Below are 22,500 nucleotides of genomic sequence, written 5' to 3'. Positions count from 1 at the left end.
TGGGTGTGTTGGATCGGAAGCTCTAGTATTGGGTGTGTTGGAACGGAAGCTCTAGTATTGGGTGTGTTGGATCAGAAGCTCTAGTATTGGGTGTGTTGGAACGGAAGCTCTAGTATTGGGTGTGTTGGATCAGAAGCTCTAGTTTTGGGTGTGTTGGAACAGAAGCTCTAGTATTGGGTGTGTTGGAACAGAAGCTCTAGTATTGGGTGTGTTGGATCGGAAGCTCTAGTATTGGGTGTGTTGGATCAGAAGCTCTAGTATTGGGTGTGTTGGAACGGAAGCTCTAGTATTGGGTGTGTTGGAACAGAAGCTCTAGTATTGGGTGTGTTGGAACGGAAGCTCTAGTATTGGGTGTGTTGGATCAGAAGCTCTAGTTTTGGGTGTGTTGGATCGGAAGCTCTAGTATTGGGTGTGTGTTGGATCAGAAGCTCTAGTATTGGGTGTGTTGGATCAGAAGCTCTAGTATTGGGTGTGTGTTGGAACAGAAGCTCTAGTATTGGGTGTGTTGGATCAGAAGCTCTAGTATTGGGTGTGTTGGATCGGAAGCTCTAGTATTGGGTGTGTTGGAACAGAAGCTCTAGTATTGGGTGTGTTGGATCGGAAGCTCTAGTATTGGGTGTGTTGGAACGGAAGCTCTAGTATCAGGTGTGTGTTGGATCGGAAGCTCTAGTATTGGGTGTGTTGGATCGGAAGCTCTAGTATCAGGTGTGTGTTGGATCAGATGTGTGTGTCTGGGTTTTGCAGCAGAAGGTCGAGGGTTTGATTGAGTTTCGTCCCCAGTGATGGTGATGTCATCTGAGCGCTGAGACTGACTGTCATTACATTCAAACCCTCATAAAGACGGAGACGGCGCCGAGAGCATTAAACACCACGATTAATCACGCTGACGGCTCTCAGAACACACACACACTTGAGCAGATCAACGCCATAAAACACGGTCATGTGATCATGGATGCATTTCACTGCTTCTCTTACGACAGTATTTACAAAAGCAGAGAAATAACTGCAGGGAAAGTCAGCGTGAAACAGCTCAATCTCTATATAGCGGTGACTGGAAAACAGTTATTTGTCTTCTTTAGTAAATACCTTAATATAATTTAAAAGTCAGTGACTTCACACAGTCAAACTCAGGTGAACTGTTTCACCCAGGTGTGTGGGTTAGTTCTGGTTTATTTGGTTGGATTATAATCTGAGGCCGAGGAAACAAACGCATTCCAGCGGAGCTTCACGTCTGGGCCTGTTTGTTGCTTTTGTCTCCCGTTAAATATTTTCCACAGCGTTTCAGGACCTGATGAAGGATCTGCGGTGGCCTCCACATTCCTGCAGGTGTGTGTTTTCATGACCGTGTGTGTGTGTTACAGCGAGCAGTGTATCGAGGCGTACGAGCTGCTGCTGGCGCTGGCTGAGAGTGAACAGGGTCTGGTTTTGGGTCAGTTCAGAGCCGCTGGAGTCAGTGCTGTGGGTAAGAGAACACACACACACTCACACACACTCTCACACACACACTTACTAATCAAAGGAAGACAGGAGTGAATAGTGGAAATTTCCATAGAAGTCACAAAATTATGGAAGAATAAATAGAACTGGAAAATTAAATTTATTCTTCCATAATTTTGTGACTTCTATACATTTTCGCTGAGCTTTGTTTAATTTTTGTGACTCGCTCCAGAAAACAGTTCACAGAGACCGAGACGGCAGAAAGCAAATCAAATCATTTTCTTTTCTTATTTTTTTACAAAAGCACAAGTTTTGTTTTGCTTGTACGTGGACACATAAAAATAGACCCTTTATGTAAACACACACTCATACACACACTCACTCACAGACAAACACACACTCACACACTCATATACACACTCTCAAACACACACTCTCTCTCTCTCTCTCACACACACACACTCTCTCTCTCTCTCTCTCTCTCTCTCACACACACACACACACACGACCATAAATGATGTATTTTAAGTTCAATTTTGCTGCTATGTGAAAAAAAATCCACCAAAACACGCTGGCGCAGTCGTCGACCCCAAAGGGTTAATAAATGTAATCAATATAACAATTCCTGTAGAAATAAATCTAACTTGACTTCCTCCTCAGCGTCATTTAAAATCCTCGTTCTCGGATGCTTCATTAACTGATTATGAGTTATTAGTACATGATTGTGTTCAGTGTTTTCGTGTGTGTGTGACGCAGGAGAGCTGGCGGGTGAAGAGAGCATCACTCAGATCCTGAAGAAAACTCACGACTGCAGAAAGACGGCGGAGAACGCGGCGAAAGACCTGCTGGCGCGCCTGGACGGGTGTGTGTTCGCGGTGAGCGGATCATGTGTTCAACCCTGGGAGAGTCTCTCGTCCAACAGCCACACCAGGTGTGTGTGTGTGTGTGTGTGTGTGTGTGTGCGCGTGCGTGTGTGTTCGTTCGCGGTGAGCGGATCATGTGTTCAACCCTGGGAGAGTCTCTCGTCCAACAGCCACACCAGGTGTGTGTGTGTGTGTGTGTGTGTGTGTGTGTGTGTGTGTGTGTGCGGTGAGCAGATCATGTGTTCAACCCTGGTAGAGTCTCTCGTCCAACAGCCACACCAGGTGTGTGTGTGTGTGTGTGTGTGTGTGTGTGTGTGTGTGTGTGTGTGTGTGCGCGTGCGTGTGTGTTCGTTCGCGGTGAGCGGATCATGTGTTCAACCCTGGGAGAGTCTCTCGTCCAACAGCCACACCAGGTGTGTGTGTGTGTGTGTGTGTGTGTGTGTGTGTGTGTGTGCGGTGAGCAGATCATGTGTTCAACCCTGGTAGAGTCTCTCGTCCAACAGCCACACCAGGTGTGAGTGTGAGTGTGTGTGAGTGTGTGTGAGTGTGTGTGAGTGTGTGTGAGTGTGTGTGTGTGAGTGTGTGTGTGTGAGTGTGAGTGTGTGTGAGTGTGTGTGTGTGTTCGCGGTGCTCATGGATCTCAATCAGAACACAACAGATATTCATAATCATCGAAACAAGACAATATTACTGCGATAAAACAACGAAACCTGAAAACAGTGTTATCATAATCCTCAACACTCAGTGTCAGCTGGTTTAACTGGACTGGTGTTTGGCAGAAAACACAGCAGATCCAGATCAGAGACGCTCTGGATGAAGAACTGAATGCAGGATAAAGGGGAAAAATCAATGTGTGGTTATTATTGGAGAAGCTGCAGCGAGTCTGAAATCCCATCCGTTCCCTGCAGGACAACAGAAGAAGAAGATGATGAAGGAGAAACATCGGATCAGACACACACACACACACACACACACACACACACACACACACACACACACACACACACACACACACACACACACACTCTCACACACACACAGCCTCCGGAAAAACATACGGATCAGAAACACACTGTCTGTGTGTGTGTGTGTGTGTGTGTGTGTGTGTGTGTGTGTGTGTGTGTGTGTGTGTAAGTGAGTGTGTAGTGAGTGAGTTTGTAAAATGTCCCATAAAGTAGGCAATATCTGAAATGCTTTTTGGTCCCCATGCTGTTTTCTGAAAATGTAAAAAAACAAAGTTTTCTGTTACGGTAGGAAGGGTTAAAGGATAGAATATACAGTTTGTACAGTATAAAAATCATAATGTCTATGAAAAATCCCCATAAACATGGAAACCCAGTGTGTGTGTGTGTGTGTGTGTGTGTGTGTGTGACAAAATGTCCCACAAAGTAGGCAATAGCTGAAATCCTTGTCCTTTTGTGGACATTTTTTGTCCGTATGAGGAAAACGGCTTATAAATAATTTTTGAAGTTTTTTTGAACATGTAAAAATTGCGTGTGTGTGTGTGTGTGTGTGCAGCACCACCAGCTCGACGGCCAGCAGCTGTGACACTGATTTCTCTAAGGAAGACGAGCAGCGTCTGAAGGATTACGTGCAGCATCTGAAGAACGATCGCGCCGCTGTGAAACTCACCATGCTGGATCTGGAGAGTGTGTACATCGACCCGCTCGTCGAGCTCAAGCCCAGAGGAGACTCGCACAGACTTGACCTGGAGAACGCCGTGCTCATGCAGGAGCTCATGGCCATGAAGGTGACTCGCGCACACACACACTCACGCAGCATTCTTTAAAATCATTTTCATTTTTCATATTTTTGTGTATTTTTTATTATTTTTAAATTGTTGATTTTACTTAAAAATACGACTCATATTTTTCAGAAATTTTATATTTTATTGTTTTATTTTGATTATTTAAAAATAATTTAATATACAAAATATATTTTTTTGTTTTATATTTGTTCTTAAAATTATTTATTTTCATTTTAATTGATTGGTTTAATTTTTAGTAAGCATATTATTTTAATATTTGTATGCTATTAAAATATAATTCATATTTGCATTTTTATAACATTTCTTATATTTTAGTGTTTTAAAAAATACATTTTTTATTTTAATTTTTAAAAATTAAATTTTAAAAAATAATTGTTATTTTTTTTATTAAAATTTTTTAATAATTTTAATGAAAAATTAGTAATTTTTTCATTTTTATTACTTTAAATGTATTTATTTTACTTGTATTAAAAATGTAATGCTCATGCAGGAGCCCGTGGCGATGAAGGTACCAGAGAAACAATCCACACCGCAACAGTATTTCTTTTCACATGATTTTAATTTTATTTTCATTCGATTAATTTTTCATATTTTTGTAAATGTTTTATTTTTTATTATGTTAAAATCATTGATTTTACTTGAAAATACAACTCATATTTTTTTATATTTTCATAAATGTATCATTTTTATGGTTTTATTTTGATTATTTTAAAATTATTTTATTTACTTTTGTTATACAAAATGTTTTAAAGTGTTTTATTTATTTATTTTATATTTGTTCTTAAAATGATTTAAATTCATAAAATTCATTTGTTTAATTTTTAGTAAGCGTATTATTCTAATTCTATTAAAATATAATTTATATTTGACAGTCAATTTTTTTTATTTTTTTTATTCATTTATTTTACTAATAAATAATTGAATGAATTATATTAAAAATATAATTAATATTTTCACATTTCATACTCTTAGTGTTTTATTTTGATTATTTTTTAATTATTTTACTTTTGTTAAAAAATATTTATTTTCATATTTTACTTTTACTTTTACTTTTCTTTTTCTTTTTTAAGTTTAACTTTTTTATTAAATAATTATTAAATAATTATTAGCGGTTCATCAACTCACAAAGTGACGGATTCACATGGATATGGATATATGTGCTTATTAATAATGATGCACAAAAACAAAGTGAATCTCAGGATTGCATGTATAAATGTGTGAGGTTTAGTCTGATGATGATGATGATGTTTATACAGCAGATGAAGCCGTTTCACAGTTTCCTGGTTTACTCTGCTGTCGTTCTCCATCGACTCGTTTCTTCTGTCCGTGACCTTCAGCTTCGGCATTTGTAGCTGCGCGTGAGAGTCGTGAGATCAGTTTAGAGATGATTTGGATACGAACGGCTCTGTCAGCTGACATTTCTACACCAGATCAGTGTGAAAGACTGAAGGAATAAATCAGAGATTGATCTAGAACAGTTGCAGTGTGTTAATGTCTGAGATTCCCAAACTATTCAGATCAATTTTAATAAACTATCATCAACACATTCATGCTCACTGTTCTTTGATGTCGGTTAAATGAAAACAAAAGGGTTTTTTTATTATTATTTGTTTTCACATTATTAGTATTTCATTTTTAGTAAAAAAAAATTAGATATATTTACTTATTTTAATGTTATTTCAAATATTTTTATGTTTTCATAATGTGTCATATTTTTAAGTATTTTTATTTATTTAAATTAAAATTTATTTCAAATATTATTAAAGTGTTTCATTTGTATCATTTAAATTTTAATTAATTTTTCATATTTTTGTAAATGTACATTTCTATTTTAAAATAATTCATATTTTTCATATTTTTATAAATTCAATATTTTTGTCTTTTATTTGTATTATTTTAAAATAATTTAATTTACTTTTGTTATACAAAATATATAATGTTCACATTTCTTTGTTTTTTTATTTTTATATATTTTATATTTGTTCTTAAAATCATTTATTTACGTTTTAATTTATTTGTTTAATTTTTAGAAAGCATATTATTTTATGCTATTAAAATATAATTCATATTGTCATATTTTCATAACATTTCTTATTTAAGTGTTTTTCAATTTAAATAATTTTATTAAAAAAAATTTTTTTTAAACAATATTTGTATTTTTCATGTTTTCATAATTTTTTATATTTTTAGTAAATGTTTAATTTTTTTACTTATTTATTTTACATTTATTACAAATATAATTCATATTTTCATACATTTCATACTTTTAGTAAGTGTTTTATTTTGATTATTTAAAAATTATTTAACTTTTGTTGAAAAATAATATTCATATTTTCAGATTACATATTTAGTACTGTTTTATTTTGATTGTTTTTTTTTATTCTATAAAAGCTTCTAAAAGCTCAGTGTGTGTGCAGAAGGAGCTGAAGGCTCACATGACGTGCGTGTGTGTGTGTGTGCGCAGGAGGAGATGGCGGAGCTCAAGGCTCATCTGTATCTGCTGGAGAAGGAGAAGAAGGCTCTGGAGCTGAAGTTGAGCACGCGTGAGGCTCAGGAACAGGCGTATCTGGTGCACATCGAGCTCCTGAAGTCTGAGGTGGAGGAGCATCAGGAACAGAGACGCCGATCACTCAACTCCAGCGCTGGAGGAGAACACACGAGCGCCAAGGTACACAACAACTACACAATCAGTGTCAACACAACTATCTGTGTGTGATCTCACCTGTGCTGCAGAGTGTCTGTCTCACACACGATGTCTCCAGAATGCCTCATGAAGCCGGAGCTCTACTGTACTGATGATTCAGTTGTGTTTCGATTATTATTAGTTTTGATAGTTGTGTTTACAGTCATGTATTTATCTGACGCTTTTATCCTTACGTTGCATTCAAGGTTTGCGTTTTACGTTTATGCATTATAATTGTCAAATATCTAAACCTTGAATGCAATGTATAAAGCAACTTTCAAAAGAGCAACATAAGCAATTTTGTCTGTTCTTGTTTGTCCACTAATTGTTAAATATGCAAATAATATGTTTTGCATAAAACTTGATTGCTATGAAACTGTCCGTCATAAATATTGTGATGTCATCAACATGCTGAGTTCTGATTGAACTGTTTAGTTTAAATAATTCATATTTGGATATGGAGATTGGAGAGGAAGTTTTAAGCTCTAAAAGCCCTGAAAGAAACATTAAGAGTGTGTGTGTGTGCGTGCAGGACTCGGGAGATTCTCCAGCGATCAGTCTGTGTGATCTGAGGAGTTTGAGTGACAGTGATCTCGCAGCGGAGCTCACCGGCGCCCTCAGGAGGTCAGCACTCAAAATGTTCAAATATTCAAAATGATTTAAAAAAGAAAAGAGTTTTCTTTCTTTTTCTTTTTTTGAGTATCATATTTGATCCATCAGACTTTTATGGCATATATATAGTATGAAATAATGAGAATATGGAGGAAAAACAGCTCAATTTTATTTTATTTCAGAGACTCAAACTGAGCAAAAATATGCCATTTGCTGCAGATGCTGATATTAATATGACAAAAAGTCAGATGAAATTCTGATGCTTGTAATGTAAATCAATGAGATCTTTATAACAGTACAGCAGATAATGACATAAAATGCATATAAATATCAATATCTGCCAATAATATGTCTAAAACATATAATGCAATGCAATTTAATGATGATTGAGAGATGATCAGATAAACCTTTCTCAAAAGCCTGATGATCATATTTGATACTCGTGATATAAAAAAAAAGATGTCTGGATAATCAAGTAAACGTTGAGTACGGTAAGTGTTCATGTTGAAATATTACTGACAATATTTAAGTTTTTGTGTTTACTTGATAAAAATCAGTAAAGATTTTTCAGCAAAAGAACTGAAGGTGGATCAAATTAATAAAAGAAACTAAAAAATATATATATTTTCTAAGTTTCTTTGTGTGTGTGTACAAGGGTCTATTTTATTATTTTGTATTTTTTAATATTTCCTTTTTCTAGCTTTAATTACATTTTTATTTTCAAACTTTTAATTTATTTATTTCAGTTTTAGTAATTTATTTAGTACTTTATTTTTGTAAGTTGCCACTGCAAGTTTTACATATAATATTTATATTTTATTTCAGTTAAGACCATTTTAATAGTTTAGTACAATAACAGCACTGGTGTTCATTAGTGATCAAAATCAAGAACTGCAGCTCGTCATGTTGATGTGTGTGTGTGTGTGTGTGTGTGTGTGTGTGTGTGTGTGTGTGTGTGTGTGTGTGTGTGTGTGTGTGTGTGTTACAGAGAGAAGAAGCTGAAGGCTCGTGTTCAGGAGTTGGTCTCTGCGCTAGAGCGACTCACTAAGAGCAGTGAAGTCCGGCATCAGCAGTCAGCGGAGTTCGTTAACGACCTTAAACGAGCAAACAGGTATGACACACTCACTCACACACGCTCACACACACTTACACACACAAACTCATTTGATTGTAATAATGATTAGTGATGACAGGATTCAGAAGCTGTAGATCAGCGTTCCTCAAATCCGGTCCTGAGTTTCTTTATTAAGTTCCAACCCTGATCAAACACTCCTGAAGATCCAGTCCAGATGTTCATCATCATCATCATCATCATCATCATCATCATCATCATCACACGCCCCCTGCTGCCTGAACACACTCACTGCGTGTTCTAGTGTTGTCTTTATACCATTATAATATGTGTTAAGATTTTAAATCTTAAATCGCTGATTTTTATATTTTTAGTTTAAGTTGTAGCAATTTTTTTATATTTTTATTTAGCTTTAATTTATTTCTATTTTAGTTTGTCATTTTAGTACTTCAGTGTAATTTTATAAAAATCTTTGTTTTATTTTCTTAAGTGCTTTGTCATTTTTAATCTTTTTTTATATTTCTATTTAGCTTTGATTTATTTTTTCAGTTTGAATAATTTTAGTACTTCAACTACCAAGGCAGAGTTTCTCATTTTCATTTGATTTTTTTTTTTCTGTCTAATATTTATATTTTATTCTATGTGCTTTTTTGTTGTTTTTATTCTTTTTTAATTGTTCTATTTTGCTTTAATTTATTGTGATTTTATTTATTTTTTTAGTGATTTTTAGTTCTTCAACTTCATTTCAAAATTTCATTTAGGGTTAACCCTTAATTTCATTTTCATCTAATTTTTATATTTTATTTGATTTTTTTGGTCATTTTCATCAGTTTTTATTTATCTGTTTTCATTTTAGTTTTAGTCATTTTAGTTCTTCAACGTTTAAGATATTTTCCAACATTTGCTTTGTTTTTTTGTTCTGTGCTTTTGTAAGTTGTATTAGGTTTTTTATCTTTCTATTTAGTTTTGATTTATTATTTCAGTTTTAATAATTTTGGTACTTCAACTTCTCATTTTCATGCGAGTTTTTTAATAATATTTTTTTATATATATATATTTTATTCTATGTGCTTTTGTCATTTTTATTCTTTATTAATAGTTCCATTTAGCTTTAATTGGTTGTGATTTTAAGTTTTAGTGATTTAAACACTTAATTTCTCATTTTCATCAACTTTTTTACGTTTAAGATTTTGTCTAATATTAGTTTTTTTGTTCTGTGCTTTCGTCATTTTTATTAGTTTTTAAATATTTCTATTTATCTCAAATTTTATTTCAGTTTTAGTAATTTTAGTACTTCAGCTCGTTTCAGTTAGTTGACAGGAGTTTTTCTAATTTTCTTTTACGTAAGTTTTAAGTTTTTTATTTTTTCATTTTATGGACTTGTCATTTTGATTCATTTTTTTAATAGTTCATATTTAAGTTTTAGTTATTGTAATTTTTGTACCTCAGTTAGTTGCAAATCAGTGTTTCTCATTTAAACATTTAAGTTTTTTTATCTAATTTTCATATTTTATTATGTGCTTTTTGTCATTTTCATTCGTTTGTTTTGTTATTTATTTTTCTCTGTTTTTATTTTAGTTTTAGTGATTTTAGTACTTCAACTTCATTTGTAATTTTCATCAACTTTTTACGTTTAAGATTTTGTGTAATTTTTTTTGTTGTTGTTTCTTTTTTCATTTTTATTAGTTTTTTACCTCTAATTTTATTTTATTTTTAGTCATTTTAGTACTTCAGCTTCTTTCAGTTGTTTTCTTTAAAAAAAAAAGTAAGTTTTCATTTTTCATGTTATGGACTTCTGTCATTTTTATAAAAAATTTTAATAGTTCTAATTAGCTTTTATTTATTAATAATAATTCATAATAATTCATTACATTTATATAGCGCTTTTCTCGGCACTCAAAGCGCTTTACATAGAAGGGGCAATCTCCTCAACCACCACCAATGTGCAGCATCCACCTGGATGATGCGACGGCAGCCATATTGCGCCAGAACGCCCACCACACACCAGCTTACTGGTGGAGAGGAGACAGAGTGATGAAGCCAATCAGTATATGGGGATGATTAGGAGGCCATGATGGACAGAGGCCAAGGGGCAGATTTGGCCAGGATGCCGGGGTTACACCCCTACTCTTTCGAAGGACATCCTGGGATTTTTAATGACCACAGAGAGTCAGGACCTCGGTTTAACGTCTCATCCGAAGGACGGTGCTCTTTTGGCAGTATAGTGTCCCCGTCACTACACTGGGGCGTTAGGTCCCACACAGACCACAGGGTGAGCACCCCCTGCTGGCCTCACTAACACCTCTTCCAGCAGCAACCTGGTTTTCTCAGGAGGTCTCCCATCCAGGTACTAACCAGGCTCAGCCCTGCTTAGCTTCAGTGGGCAACCAGTCTTGGGCTACAGGGTGACATGGCTGCTGACTATTGTAATTGTTGCACCTCAGTTTGTTTATTTTTATGTTTAAGTTTTTCATCCATTGCATTCACATTTCAGATGGAGATTATGAATCTGTTCTCGACTGCTATTCCTGCGTTCCCGGATGTGAATCTTAAATATAGACCATGTTGAGTTTCAGCCCATAGAAATGCAAGCAGGGTTATTAATGCAATGCATATTTGTTTTTCAATAGTGCAATTCAACAAGCTTTTCTGTTTCAAAAACATGTTTTACTTCCATAAGTGTCTCAGCTCATGCTCATGTGTGTGTGTGTGTGTGTGTGCAGTAATCTGGTGGCGGCGTACGAGAAAGCCAAGAAGAAGCATCAGAACAAGCTGAAGAAGCTGGAGTCTCAGATGATGTCGATGGTGGAGCGACACGAGACGCAGGTGCGAATGTTGAAACAGCGAATCGCTCTTCTGGAGGAGGAGACGTCTCGTCCACACACCAACGAGACCTCGCTCTGATACACACACACACACACACGCACGCGCGCTGCGGGACGTTTCCTACTATATTACAGGATCCTTCACCAACAAATCAAACCACGAGAGGAATCTCCGACAGAAACCCTCGTATATTCTGAGGAACACAAAAGAAGACGTTTATCAGGATGTTCACGCTGCTCTTTTACATGCAAAAGCTGTTTATAGTGACTGTCAGGATACAGAACAGTTATTAAATATTCCATAACTCATACGAGACGTGAAGCGACGGGTCAAGTGTGAGTCTCGTCACGTGTTTTATACCGCTTCGTTTTTCCAGTTTGTAATTATGAGGTCGACAAAGACTAGTTTTATGCTTTTGTTAGTGAATATGATGAGGTGAGCTGAACACAACATAACTCCTCCATTCATAATCATTTAAACCGACAGAAATCAACAAGTTAAATCAGGACTCAATCCTGACTCAGACCTGGTTTAGGTAAAGACATTACAGACAGAATGCAGAGAATCTGGTTTTTTCAGCAATAATTGAGAATGAGCCACAGATGAAAACTCATCATTTACAGGAAGTTTATAAACTACTCTGAAATATAAATGCCTAGATTGAGAACAGATTTACACACTTCAGATCTGTAGGATGTATAAATGATAAACTTCATTAACTGAAACTCCACTTGCGTTGATTCTTTATCAGATCTGTGTGTTACTTTATCAGGAACACTTTACAGTCAGGTCTCATGTAATTAATGCATTCATGAACAAAACATTAACGATATACTGTATTTATTCATCTTTGTTAATGTTAGTTAATACATGTCATGTTAGTTGATGCTGCGCTAACAGATTTTATCCCTCTGGAGCTCTTGGTCATTTTACGTTTAGTTTTTTTTAGGATTTCTTTTCATCATTGGAATGTTACGAAACTTCATAAAGGTTTTGGAACTTGATATGTGAACACACACACACACACACACACACACACACAAATCACACTGACGTCAAAAATGTAAATGAATGAGAGACGAGTTTCCTCTAGTGGAAGCGTTTGGTACTGCAGCCGAACAACATCTCACTGAGAGACCAGCTTTGGAGATATCAACCTCACATTTGAACACAACTTGTTTAGATTTATGCCTTTGATTTCCTCACAGTTGCAGAGTAAAACATCTTTTGTAAAATATATATTTCATATAAAATTTTAAAATATTATTTATGCATTTTTCATAACACATCAGCAATAATCTGCTGTGTATCTTCTTTAAAAAAAGAGACCAAACTTCAGTCTGAGAGTCAAAGTGTTCAAGATGGAGATTTCATTTTCAGGTCTATGCTCAAAAAGTGAATAAATGGATTATAAATATACATAAATATACAAATGTATGTATATATATATATACAAAATATATGTAAAAAATCATTATAGACCTAAAACTTTCATGTAATTGAGGAAAAAAACATGAATGTTGTCACGCGCAGACCACCAGAGGGTTAAACTGTACTAGTAAATGCTGAAATTAACATGAACTAAGATTGATAAATGCAGTGGAGTTAATGTTCGGTGTTAGTCCATGTTAACTCATTTAGTTGCAACAATGTAAAGTCTTAACATTTTTGTACAATTTCAGTGTCACATTTAAATCCCAGGCATGAATTCATAAAATATCTGTCAATCTTTTGCATTGATCATCATTTGTCAGAATTGTCTCCGTTCACATTCCTGCTGTTCCAGACTCATCTCGTCTTTCAGAGAAAAGTTCATTTGTTCACATGAAAATTACATTTTTCCTTTTCCTGATCAGGCAGATTTATGCAAATTCCAAGTTTTTTTTTTTTTTATAAAGTGCATAATTTTTTTTACAAAGTGCAATTCATAATAAAAGAGTAATTATGATCATATAAAAAACAAACAATTTTTTTTAGGCTGGAAAAATGACATTTTTGTGTGAAATGTTCATGTTGTCTTCATATGCATCCAGAGTGTAAAATCACAGTATCAACAAATCTCACATTTCCGTTTATGCACAAAAACAGGTTTGATTGTCCTCGACACCACAGATGCACTTTCACCGCATTGCCTTGAGTTTTTATTTCCCTCTGCTGAATATCAAGACCTCAAACTCCACTTTTATATGATATTGCAACCGTTCACGCGCTTGAGCTCCAAACGTCAGCGATCCAGTGTTGACTTCACGACCTCCTTAATGGTTATTATGCATACATGGTTTTCATTCACTCCTTTATCACTAATGACACTGACTGTGCTCGACATCTGGTGAAATATTCAATGCAATAGAAATGCATTCTGTCATTGGACTGAGCATTTAATACAATAATCCATCGTTCATAACGCAGATTCAGAGCAATGATTTACTTCCTCCTGGTTTGACTCTGCATCAGTAAATAAAGGATGTGGTGAAAGCGGGAACGATTATAAGAGATGATTTAAAGACTATGAGATGCTTGTCCTTTTATGAAAAGTATATTCATATCCTGGCTGGAGAAGCGATAAAGGGGTTTGTGAATTGTACTTTATTTGCACAGATCTGTTTATGAATCAAATCTTTGCAATCGTTTTGTTTTATTTTAATACAGAATGTATTTGTTTATATAATAAAGAAATAATGCAACACTTCATGTAAATGCTCCCGTTATTCCCTGCATTTGTTCAAAGACAAAGTCATTTGGATTTAAATTTTATTCTATTATTCCAGATAATATTTCTGCGGTTAAACTTCATATTCAACTGAGAAAAATGTAGGTTTTAATGAAAGATTTTTCATGAAACATTAAAAAGATCATGAAAAACATGCACTGATAATTCATGCGCATTCATATGATACACTTTAAGTGGAAAAATAACGAAAATATACATCAAATAATTGTATCTATAAGTTTGAAACGTTACTATTTTAAATGTTTTTGAAAGAGTTTCTTCTGCTCATAAAGACTGCATTTATTTGATGGAAAATACAGTACAAACAGTGAAATATTATTCCAATGCAAAGCAGCCGTTTTCTATGTGAATACATAAATATATATATATATATATATACAGTGAGGAAAATAAGTATTTGAACACCCTGCTATTTTGCAAGTTCTCCCACTTAGAAATCATGGAGGGGGCTGAAATTGTCATCATAGGTGCATGTCCACTGTGAGAGACATAATCTAAAAAAAAATCCAGAAATCACAATGTATGATTTTTTAACTATTTATTTGTATGATACAGCTGCAAATAAGTATTTGAACACCTGAGAAAATCAATGTTAATATTTGGTACAGTAGCCTTTGTTTGCAATTACAGAGGTCAAACGTTTCCTGTAGTTTTTCACCAGGTTTGCACACACTGCAGGAGGGATTTTAGCCCACTCCTCCACACAGATCTTCTCTAGATCAGTCAGGTTTCTGGGCTGTCGCTGAGAAACACGGAGTTTGAGCTCCCTCCAAAGATTCTCTATTGGGTTTAGGTCTGGAGACTGGCTAGGCCACGCCAGAACCTTGATATGCTTCTTACAGAGCCACTCCTTGGTTATCCTGGCTGTGTGCTTCGGGTCATTGTCATGTTGGAAGACCCAGCCTCGACCCATCTTCAATGCTCTAACTGAGGGAAGGAGGTTGTTCCCCAAAATCTCGCAATACATGGCCCCGGTCATCCTCTCCTTAATACAGTGCAGGCGCCCTGTCCCATGTGCAGAAAAACACCCCCAAAGCATGATGCTACCACCCCCATGCTTCACAGTAGGGATGGTGTTCTTGGGATGGTACTCATCATTCTTCTTCCTCCAAACACGTTTAGTGGAATTATGACCAAAAAGTTCTATTTTGGTCTCATCTGACCACATGACTTTCTCCCATGACTCCTCTGGATCATCCAAATGGTCATTGGCAAACTTAAGACGGGCCTTGACGTGCTGGTTTAAGCAGGGGAACCTTCCGTGCCATGCATGATTTCAAACCATGACGTCTTAGTGTATTACCAACAGTAACCTTGGAAACGGTGGTCCCAGCTCTTTTCAGGTCATTGACCAGCTCCTCCCGTGTAGTTCTGGGCTGATTTCTCACCTTTCTTAGGATCATTGAGACCCCACGAGGTGAGATCTTGCATGGAGCCCCAGTCCGAGGGAGATTGACAGTCATGTTTAGCTTCTTCCATTTTCTAATGATTGTTCCAACAGTGGACCTTTGTTCACCAAGCTGCTTGGCAATTCCCCGTTAGCCCTTTCCAGCCTTGTGGAGGTGTACAGTTTTGTCTCTAGTGTCTTTGGACAGCTCTTTGGTCTTGGCCATGTTAGTAGTTGGATTCTTACTGATTGTATGGGGTGGACAGGTGTCTTTATGCAGCTAACGACCTCAAACAGGTGCATCTAATTTAGGATAATAAATGGAGTGGAGGTGGACATTTTAAAGGCAGACTAACAGGTCTTTGAGGGTCAGAATTCTAGCTGATAGACAGGTGTTCAAATACTTATTTGCAGCTGTATCATACAAATAAATAGTTAAAAAATCATATATTGTGATTTCTGGATTTTTTTTTTAGATTATGTCTCTCACAGTGGACATGCACCTACGATGACAATTTCAGACCCCTCCATGATTTCCAAGTGGGAGAACTTGCAAAATAGAAGGGTGTTCAAATACTTATTTTCCTCACTGTATATATATATATATATATAAGTGGCAAATTAGCTCAAAAGGGAAATATTAATAATTATTCATAACTTATGATTAATTATGAATATTTGGATCAGTTAACTTGCTGTAGCTACATTAACATTACAATCAATTAATCAATAATTCCTGTGAACACTCAATACTGATTATTAATAGAAATGTTCATTTCCATGATTAAAATAACTCTTACTGTACAGAAGCTCTACACAGAGCATGTAGTCCGAATCTGGAATCATTAAATTCACTTTGTATATGTATTGTGTACAACTAAATCATGAACACAACTAATCTAAACACACACACACACACACACGGGTAAAATGGTGAGTGACAGAATGAAACCGGAAGCTGGAAATGAAACTATGGAAAAGAACCATCAGCTCTTCTTTTCGTCTACCGCTTATTAACATGTTCTGGAAAATATATATTTCATATAAAAACTGAAAATAGTATTTATGCATTTTCATAACACATCAGCAGTAATCTTCCATGTATCTTTAAAGCTGCAGTCTTTAGTTTCTCCTCTGTCGCCATCTCTGCTCGACATCTGCACCTGCAGTTATTGGCGGAGTGATCAGCTGCACGTGGGTTGTGACTCGGCTCGGCTCGGCTCGGCACAGCGCGGAGGAATCCGGTGTTTTGAGGAGAATGTGCGGCTGTCAGTCGGTGTGGATCCTGGCGTTCGCAATCACAGATTATACTTTATGGAAGTATGACCAAAATAAGAGTTTTCACTGTAAAATGTTCTGAACAAGTAACATCCACTTTTGTTCAGGGGAAAAAGCACTGCAGTAAATCACGCTGATTAAATCTAACGATCGCTTAACAGATCACGTCAAACAGCGCAAATTATACTTTGTTCTCAGATTGTTAATGTTAACAACATCAGCATTGCGTGACATTTAATGCCCTCCCGATATCATCCTTGTGTCCGCATGGGCCGGTGTCAGTCTCTCCGAGGTCAGAAGTCTTCTGCGTTTTACAGCGGGTGAATCTCCTGGTGATTATCGATTGAGCCTTTCTGGATCCGCCATCAGACTGATCAGTTTAATTATATCAGGTTAAAAAAAGAATCAAAACACACAAGACAGTAAATCACACAATGTTCTGGGATGCATGTTCATTTATAGATCGCAATGGGCGGAGCTTCCACAGTTTGTGTCCCTTTACCTCACACTGACATGCACTGGAAATTTCAAAAACCTTTAGCCTTTTATCTAGTCATTATTCTAGTCACTAGGCTTGTTCGACTTCATGCAGCTCTGCGCAGACCGATCGGTGGCTGACTTGAAGCAGTGCATGCCGGTTAGAAATTTTGTCCGACTTGATCCAGCGCCGACGCCACGTGACTGTGACGTATGCCATCAAAGTACCGCGAGAGTGATTCGAGAGTAGCCAGAGAACTCAGCCAGCGCAGCTTCTCAAGAGCGGCTGCACGAGGGCTGATGACGACACAGCTGTTCCACGATTGGCCGGATTCACTGCATGACAACGATCACGTGTGTTTCGTGTTTATCCGAACACCTTTAGTTCCTCTAAAGCTCACAAATCAGTTTTTTATAACAGTAAACACTCTTTTCATGTAGTTGCGATGTTATATTGTGTCATGTTTATTAAATTAAAACTGATTAAAAAACGTAGACTCCACTTCATTGATAGTAGCTTATGTTGAACTTTATTCTTGTTCAAACAGACGCGCATGAAGCTGTACATAAAGTATTGAATGAAAATGTCTCTGAAACATTATTTGGCAAAAATTGCATTTATTTCACTGCAGCTGTGGTAAAGTATGCAAACTCCACGTGAGCGGTCACTACCGGAACCAGAAAGTGTCCGACTTCACGTCTCCGTTTGCAGCTCCTCCCCGCCTGCACGCGGCTACTCTCGCCGATCGGTTACATCCAGCCGCAGCCGATGTCCAACACACCTATTGATTAGCATATTCTGTCTTGATAATCTATAAATCACGTTCCCGGGGGCGGGTTTATGTAATTTATAGGGTTGGTGATGTCACTAACCCGGGAGGAATGTCGTGTAGTCTCTACCAGCCGTTTGTTGTAGTCCTTAAAAAGCCATTTCTGTAAAAGTAAATATCTCCCTTTGCTCTGAACTTTGAGTGTCGTAACTTTGCAGATGTTGTTTATGCTCAAACAGCAACATTACACACTAACTACAGTTAGACAAGTCAAATCATACTCAACCACCCCTTTAACCAAATGCTGTTCATTAACTTTTTATTCAAAGAATCCTGAAAAACAAACAATCACATGTTCTGCATTATATGCACAAGTAATATGCAAATATAGTCAGTGTTCGGTTGTCATGTTTAATGAAACAACCATTACGTTCATTAAACATCTTATCTTTGGGGATTTAAGACCAGATTCATTTTATGTTCTTAAAATTTAGGGATGCTGGATCAATAAATATGAAAATATGAAGATTTTGGCCGATAATCGATAATTCTTTATAATTTAAAGCCAATAACCGATAAATCTAAATCCACATTTTTATATAATTTTTAAGAGCCTGATCACAAACACAAAAGTCTCATTATTATAATCCACGTCTCAAACACACAGTTATGATGTTCTCATGATCATGTTCTGTAGCCGATATGACAGACTTGCACATGTTGCACTGAACTGTGTTTTCCTTTTCTGAAGTGATTTCAATCATATTTCAAGCACTTCATAATCATCATGTTGAACAGTCGCATCTGAAGAGTTTCAGCTGGAGGAAATAATACATTATTTATCAGCTTTAATATATCAGACAAATATTATTATCAGGCCGATAACGAACAAAAAAGAGCAGATACCGATATATCCTGCATCTGCTAAAAACATGATTCATTTTCCCTTCATTTGTCCTAAGCTTGGTCACACAACAGTTTTGTTTGTTAACATGAACTACTGATAAACAATATTAATTCAGCATTTATTAATCTTTCTGCATTTACTAATACATTATTAACCAAAGCAGTCTCCCGGTAGCGACACACACCGCTGTGTTTAAACCGCTAGACGTTACAGTGTGGAAGTAAGAAAACAGAAGTTAAAAATCATATCATGTCTTATATTTCATTAAACATTCATTAAGTGAACACAAACGACGCAGTGGTGTTTCCTTCTGCCTTCTATTTATTTCGCAAGTATAACAATTATTTATAGTGTGGAAAACTGTGAATTATTGCCAAGACTGAACAAAACACTGGTGTATATTTACAGTGAGCTCGTGTTGATCTGAAACACTGTAGAAAGTTTTCCTGACGTGATTTACCTGATGAGGAGCTACTGTACTCTGAGGACATGCTGGAGGCCTCGAGTCCCACACACACATGCAACACAAGAGTCCGTCTGACACACACACACACACACACGTCATGAAGAAGAAGAAGAAGAAGAAGAAAACAAGGCATCTTGTCAACAAGAACAAACTGAGACACACACCAGTCAAACGTCTGGGGTCAGGAATTTGTTTAATGTTTTTAATAGAGTCTCTTCTGCTCATCAAGGCTGTGTTTATATGATTAAAAATACAAAAAAATACAGTAAAAATGTGAAATATTATTCTAATGTAAATCATCTGTTTTCTATGTGAATATATAGTACAGTGTAATTTATTCCTGTGAGTTTTCAGCATCATTACTCCAGTCTTCAGTGTCACATGATCCTTCAGAAATCACTCTAATATGAGGATTTGATGATCAAGAAACATTTATGATTATTATCAGTGTTGGAAACAGTTTTTTACACTTTTATTTCAGGATTCTTTGATGAATAGAAAGTTAAAAAAGAACTGCATTTATTTAAAATAGAATTTTTTGTACATTATAAATGTCTTTACTGTCACTTTTGATCAATTTAATTAATCCTTGATGAATAAAAGTATTGATTTCTTTTATTTATTTTCCCCCAAAAATAAAATAAAAATTCTCACTGACCTCTTGACCGGTAGAGTTTAATATTACAGAAGCTTCTATTTCAGATAAATGCTGTTCTTTTGAACTTTCTATTCAAAGAATCCTGAAATAAAACAGTAAAAATCTGTTTCCAACACTGATAATAATCATAAATGTTTCTTGATCATCAAATCCTCATATTAGAGTGATTTCTGAAGGATCATGTGACACTGAAGACTGGAGTAATGATGCTGAACATTCACAGGAATAAATTACACTTTACTGTATATTCATATAGAGAACAGATGATTTACATTATAATAATATTTCACATTTTTACTGTATTTGTTTGTATTTTAATCATATAAACACAGCCTTGGTGAGCAGAAGAGACTCTATTAAAAGCATTAAAACTCTTCCCGAACCCAAACCTTTAACTGGTAGTGTAAATGTTACGTGATGAACACACTCAAATCAAATCATGCGCGCTTCTTTAAATCATGAGAATATAAAAAAAATGTCAAAATCATAAAGCATTTTTAAAACCGGACTGGATATCAAACCTCAATGGCACGTTCACAAGACAAACCAGAGAAACGCAGAGAAACTGAAGGTGCTTAAAAACCGAGCGAGTGAAACATCTCATTTGTTCACAGTGGTTTGAACGAGCAAATCGAATCATCAGCGGAGTGTCGATTTACAATCCCAGAAATCCCAGCTCCTTTACACACACACACACACACACACACACACACACGCACACATTTACAATGGGTGGAGCTTGTGTCAAACTGAGATGTACGTCATCCTGAACTGGGATAAAAGCTCCAAGAACAACTAAAAAACACTCAAATCAAATAAAACCAGCTCTCTGCTGTCAGAGAAGCTCCGGACGGTGGCGGAGGAAGAGGGAAAGAGTTAAAGTGAAGTTCAGCCTTCGGATCCGTGACACGAGAAGACTGTGAGTCCAAACGGGTCACGTGACCCTCATTTCTTGGCTTGTTTGGCGACCATGTTCCTGGGTGGAGTCACGGGACGGCTCGAGTTTGGCTTCTTCTTCTCCGCCGGCTTCAAGATCTGCAGGACAGGAGATTAACACGTTACAATAGACCGTAAAACACACAAAAATACACACAATAAAGCGAATGTAAATGACCGGGTTCGTACAGATTCTGTAAAATGAAAACCCAGGACTTTTCCAGGACTTTAAGCACTACTTTTTTGGATTTCAATGAATACAATCAAACAATATCTTTATTATTTTATTACTGAAATTACATATATATGGTATTTGATGTTTGACTTCACAGAGAACTAATTTATTTTTATTTATATATATAAAAAAAAATTTTTATTGTTTATAATTATAGCACTTTTGAAGCACCTATTCATAAATATGGCTGTTTTCAAGAGTTTTCCAGAACTTAAATTCCAAAATGTCAAATTCAGAACTTAACAATAAGGTCTAATTTCTCATCTTAATGCATTAACTAACAATTTATGAATCTTTGTTAAAAGTTAGTTAATTATAATACAACTGTTCATATCAGTTGACAGTGCATTAACTCATCTTAAAGTCCCCCTGTGGTGTAAATCCAGCTTTTAATGTAGTTTATGTGTCTATGTGGTGTTTTTAATGTGCTTTAAGACAAAGCATGTGTAAGTTCATAAGTCGACACCATTGCTGAGTATTTCCTCCTTAAAACTAAAGGACTAAAACTAATTTTAATAACTAAAATTAAATGTAATGCATAATAATGATATTAAATGCAGTTTAACAGCATTTTGGATTAAAGTACAGCGAGGTTAAAATCATTAGATGAGTTTAACGAGTGTCTCAGAGAAGAGGAACGTGATCTTTTGAGGAAGTATTGCTCACTCTTAGCTCATGTTAAGGTAGTTAACTAATGCACCTCTTTGTAAAGTGTTACTCAATCATCAGATGACTGTAACGAGCGTCTCAGAGAGCAGGAACGTGATCTTTTGAGGAAGTATTGCTCACTCTTAGCTCATGTTAAGGTAGTTAACTAATGAACCTCTTTGTAAAGTGTTACTCAATCATCAGATGAGTTTAACGAGCGTATCAGAGAGCAGGAACGTGATCTTGCGCACCTGAAAGGAACACATGAGTGTCTCGTCTACACTCATCATGGCTCCGGCGTTGTCGAACTCTCCACAATAGTTGGGCGCAGAGAACAGAGTGACCAGCTGACGCTTGGCGAAGAACTCGTAGCCGTCCTCCACCACCTAAACACAACAGACAAGATCAACTTCAGGCTCTTCATATGAGTTCCCATAACTAACACACTGCACAAAATGCTATTTTTATCTCGTTTTCAGTCCAAATATGTACAAATTCTTAAATCAAATATCATTTACTACACGAGTAAAATGATCTGCCACTGGAGTAAGAAAAATAATCTTGTTTCTGTTTGAATTAACATGTATTTTTCTGACCCCATTGGCAGATCATTTTGCTTGTTTTAAGCAAAAACTTATTTCTTATCAGAAAACAAGACAGAATTTCTTATGTAATTTTACAGTTACACTTTATTTTAAGGTGCTGCTGTTACAGTGTGATTATATATTTCACTACATGTACTTACT

At 36.0% G+C, this 22,500-nt stretch overlaps 2 protein-coding genes across 7 annotated transcripts in view; one reads left to right on the top strand and one right to left on the bottom strand.

Annotated features, from left to right (window-relative positions):
• The window catches only part of mcc (MCC regulator of WNT signaling pathway), a 90,728-nt gene extending 78,416 nt beyond the window's left edge, over positions 1–12,312 (top strand). For 3 of the 4 annotated variants that reach the window (XM_084412762.1, XM_084412764.1, XM_084412763.1), the window contains 7 exons: positions 1,362–1,462; positions 2,194–2,368; positions 3,819–4,050; positions 6,533–6,736; positions 7,284–7,375; positions 8,352–8,474; positions 11,159–12,312. In XM_084412762.1, the coding sequence (XP_084268888.1) occupies positions 1,362–1,462; positions 2,194–2,368; positions 3,819–4,050; positions 6,533–6,736; positions 7,284–7,375; positions 8,352–8,474; positions 11,159–11,339 (1,108 nt within the window). In that variant the 3' untranslated portion in view covers positions 11,340–12,312. Of the gene's footprint in view, positions 1–1,361; positions 1,463–2,193; positions 2,369–2,648; positions 2,714–3,818; positions 4,051–6,532; positions 6,737–7,283; positions 7,376–8,351; positions 8,475–11,158 lie in introns of all 4 variants that reach the window. The other variant, XM_084412765.1, reaches the window with a different exon arrangement.
• A 5,894-nt stretch (positions 12,313–18,206) lies between these two features.
• Positions 18,207–22,500, bottom strand: part of ppp1cc (protein phosphatase 1, catalytic subunit, gamma isozyme) — a 24,569-nt gene continuing 20,275 nt past the window's right edge. Inside the window, exons 6-8 of one of the 3 annotated variants that reach the window (XR_014627970.1) lie at positions 22,006–22,140; positions 20,308–20,970; positions 18,207–19,494 (exon numbers count right to left, since the gene is read on the bottom strand). Coding sequence is in view for 1 of the 3 variants with exons in the window: in XM_084414421.1 (XP_084270547.1) it covers positions 20,881–20,970; positions 22,006–22,140 (225 nt within the window). In the remaining 2 variants the exon portion in view is untranslated. Of the gene's footprint in view, positions 20,971–22,005; positions 22,141–22,500 lie in introns of all 3 variants that reach the window. The other 2 variants (XR_014627971.1, XM_084414421.1) reach the window with 2 other exon arrangements.

Source organism: Rutilus rutilus, assembly GCF_951802725.1.
Source record: "Rutilus rutilus genome assembly, chromosome: 7".
NCBI lineage: Eukaryota > Metazoa > Chordata > Actinopteri > Cypriniformes > Leuciscidae > Rutilus > Rutilus rutilus.
The sequence above is the reverse complement of the archived record's forward strand: the minus strand, read 5'-3'. Positions and strand labels throughout refer to the sequence as shown.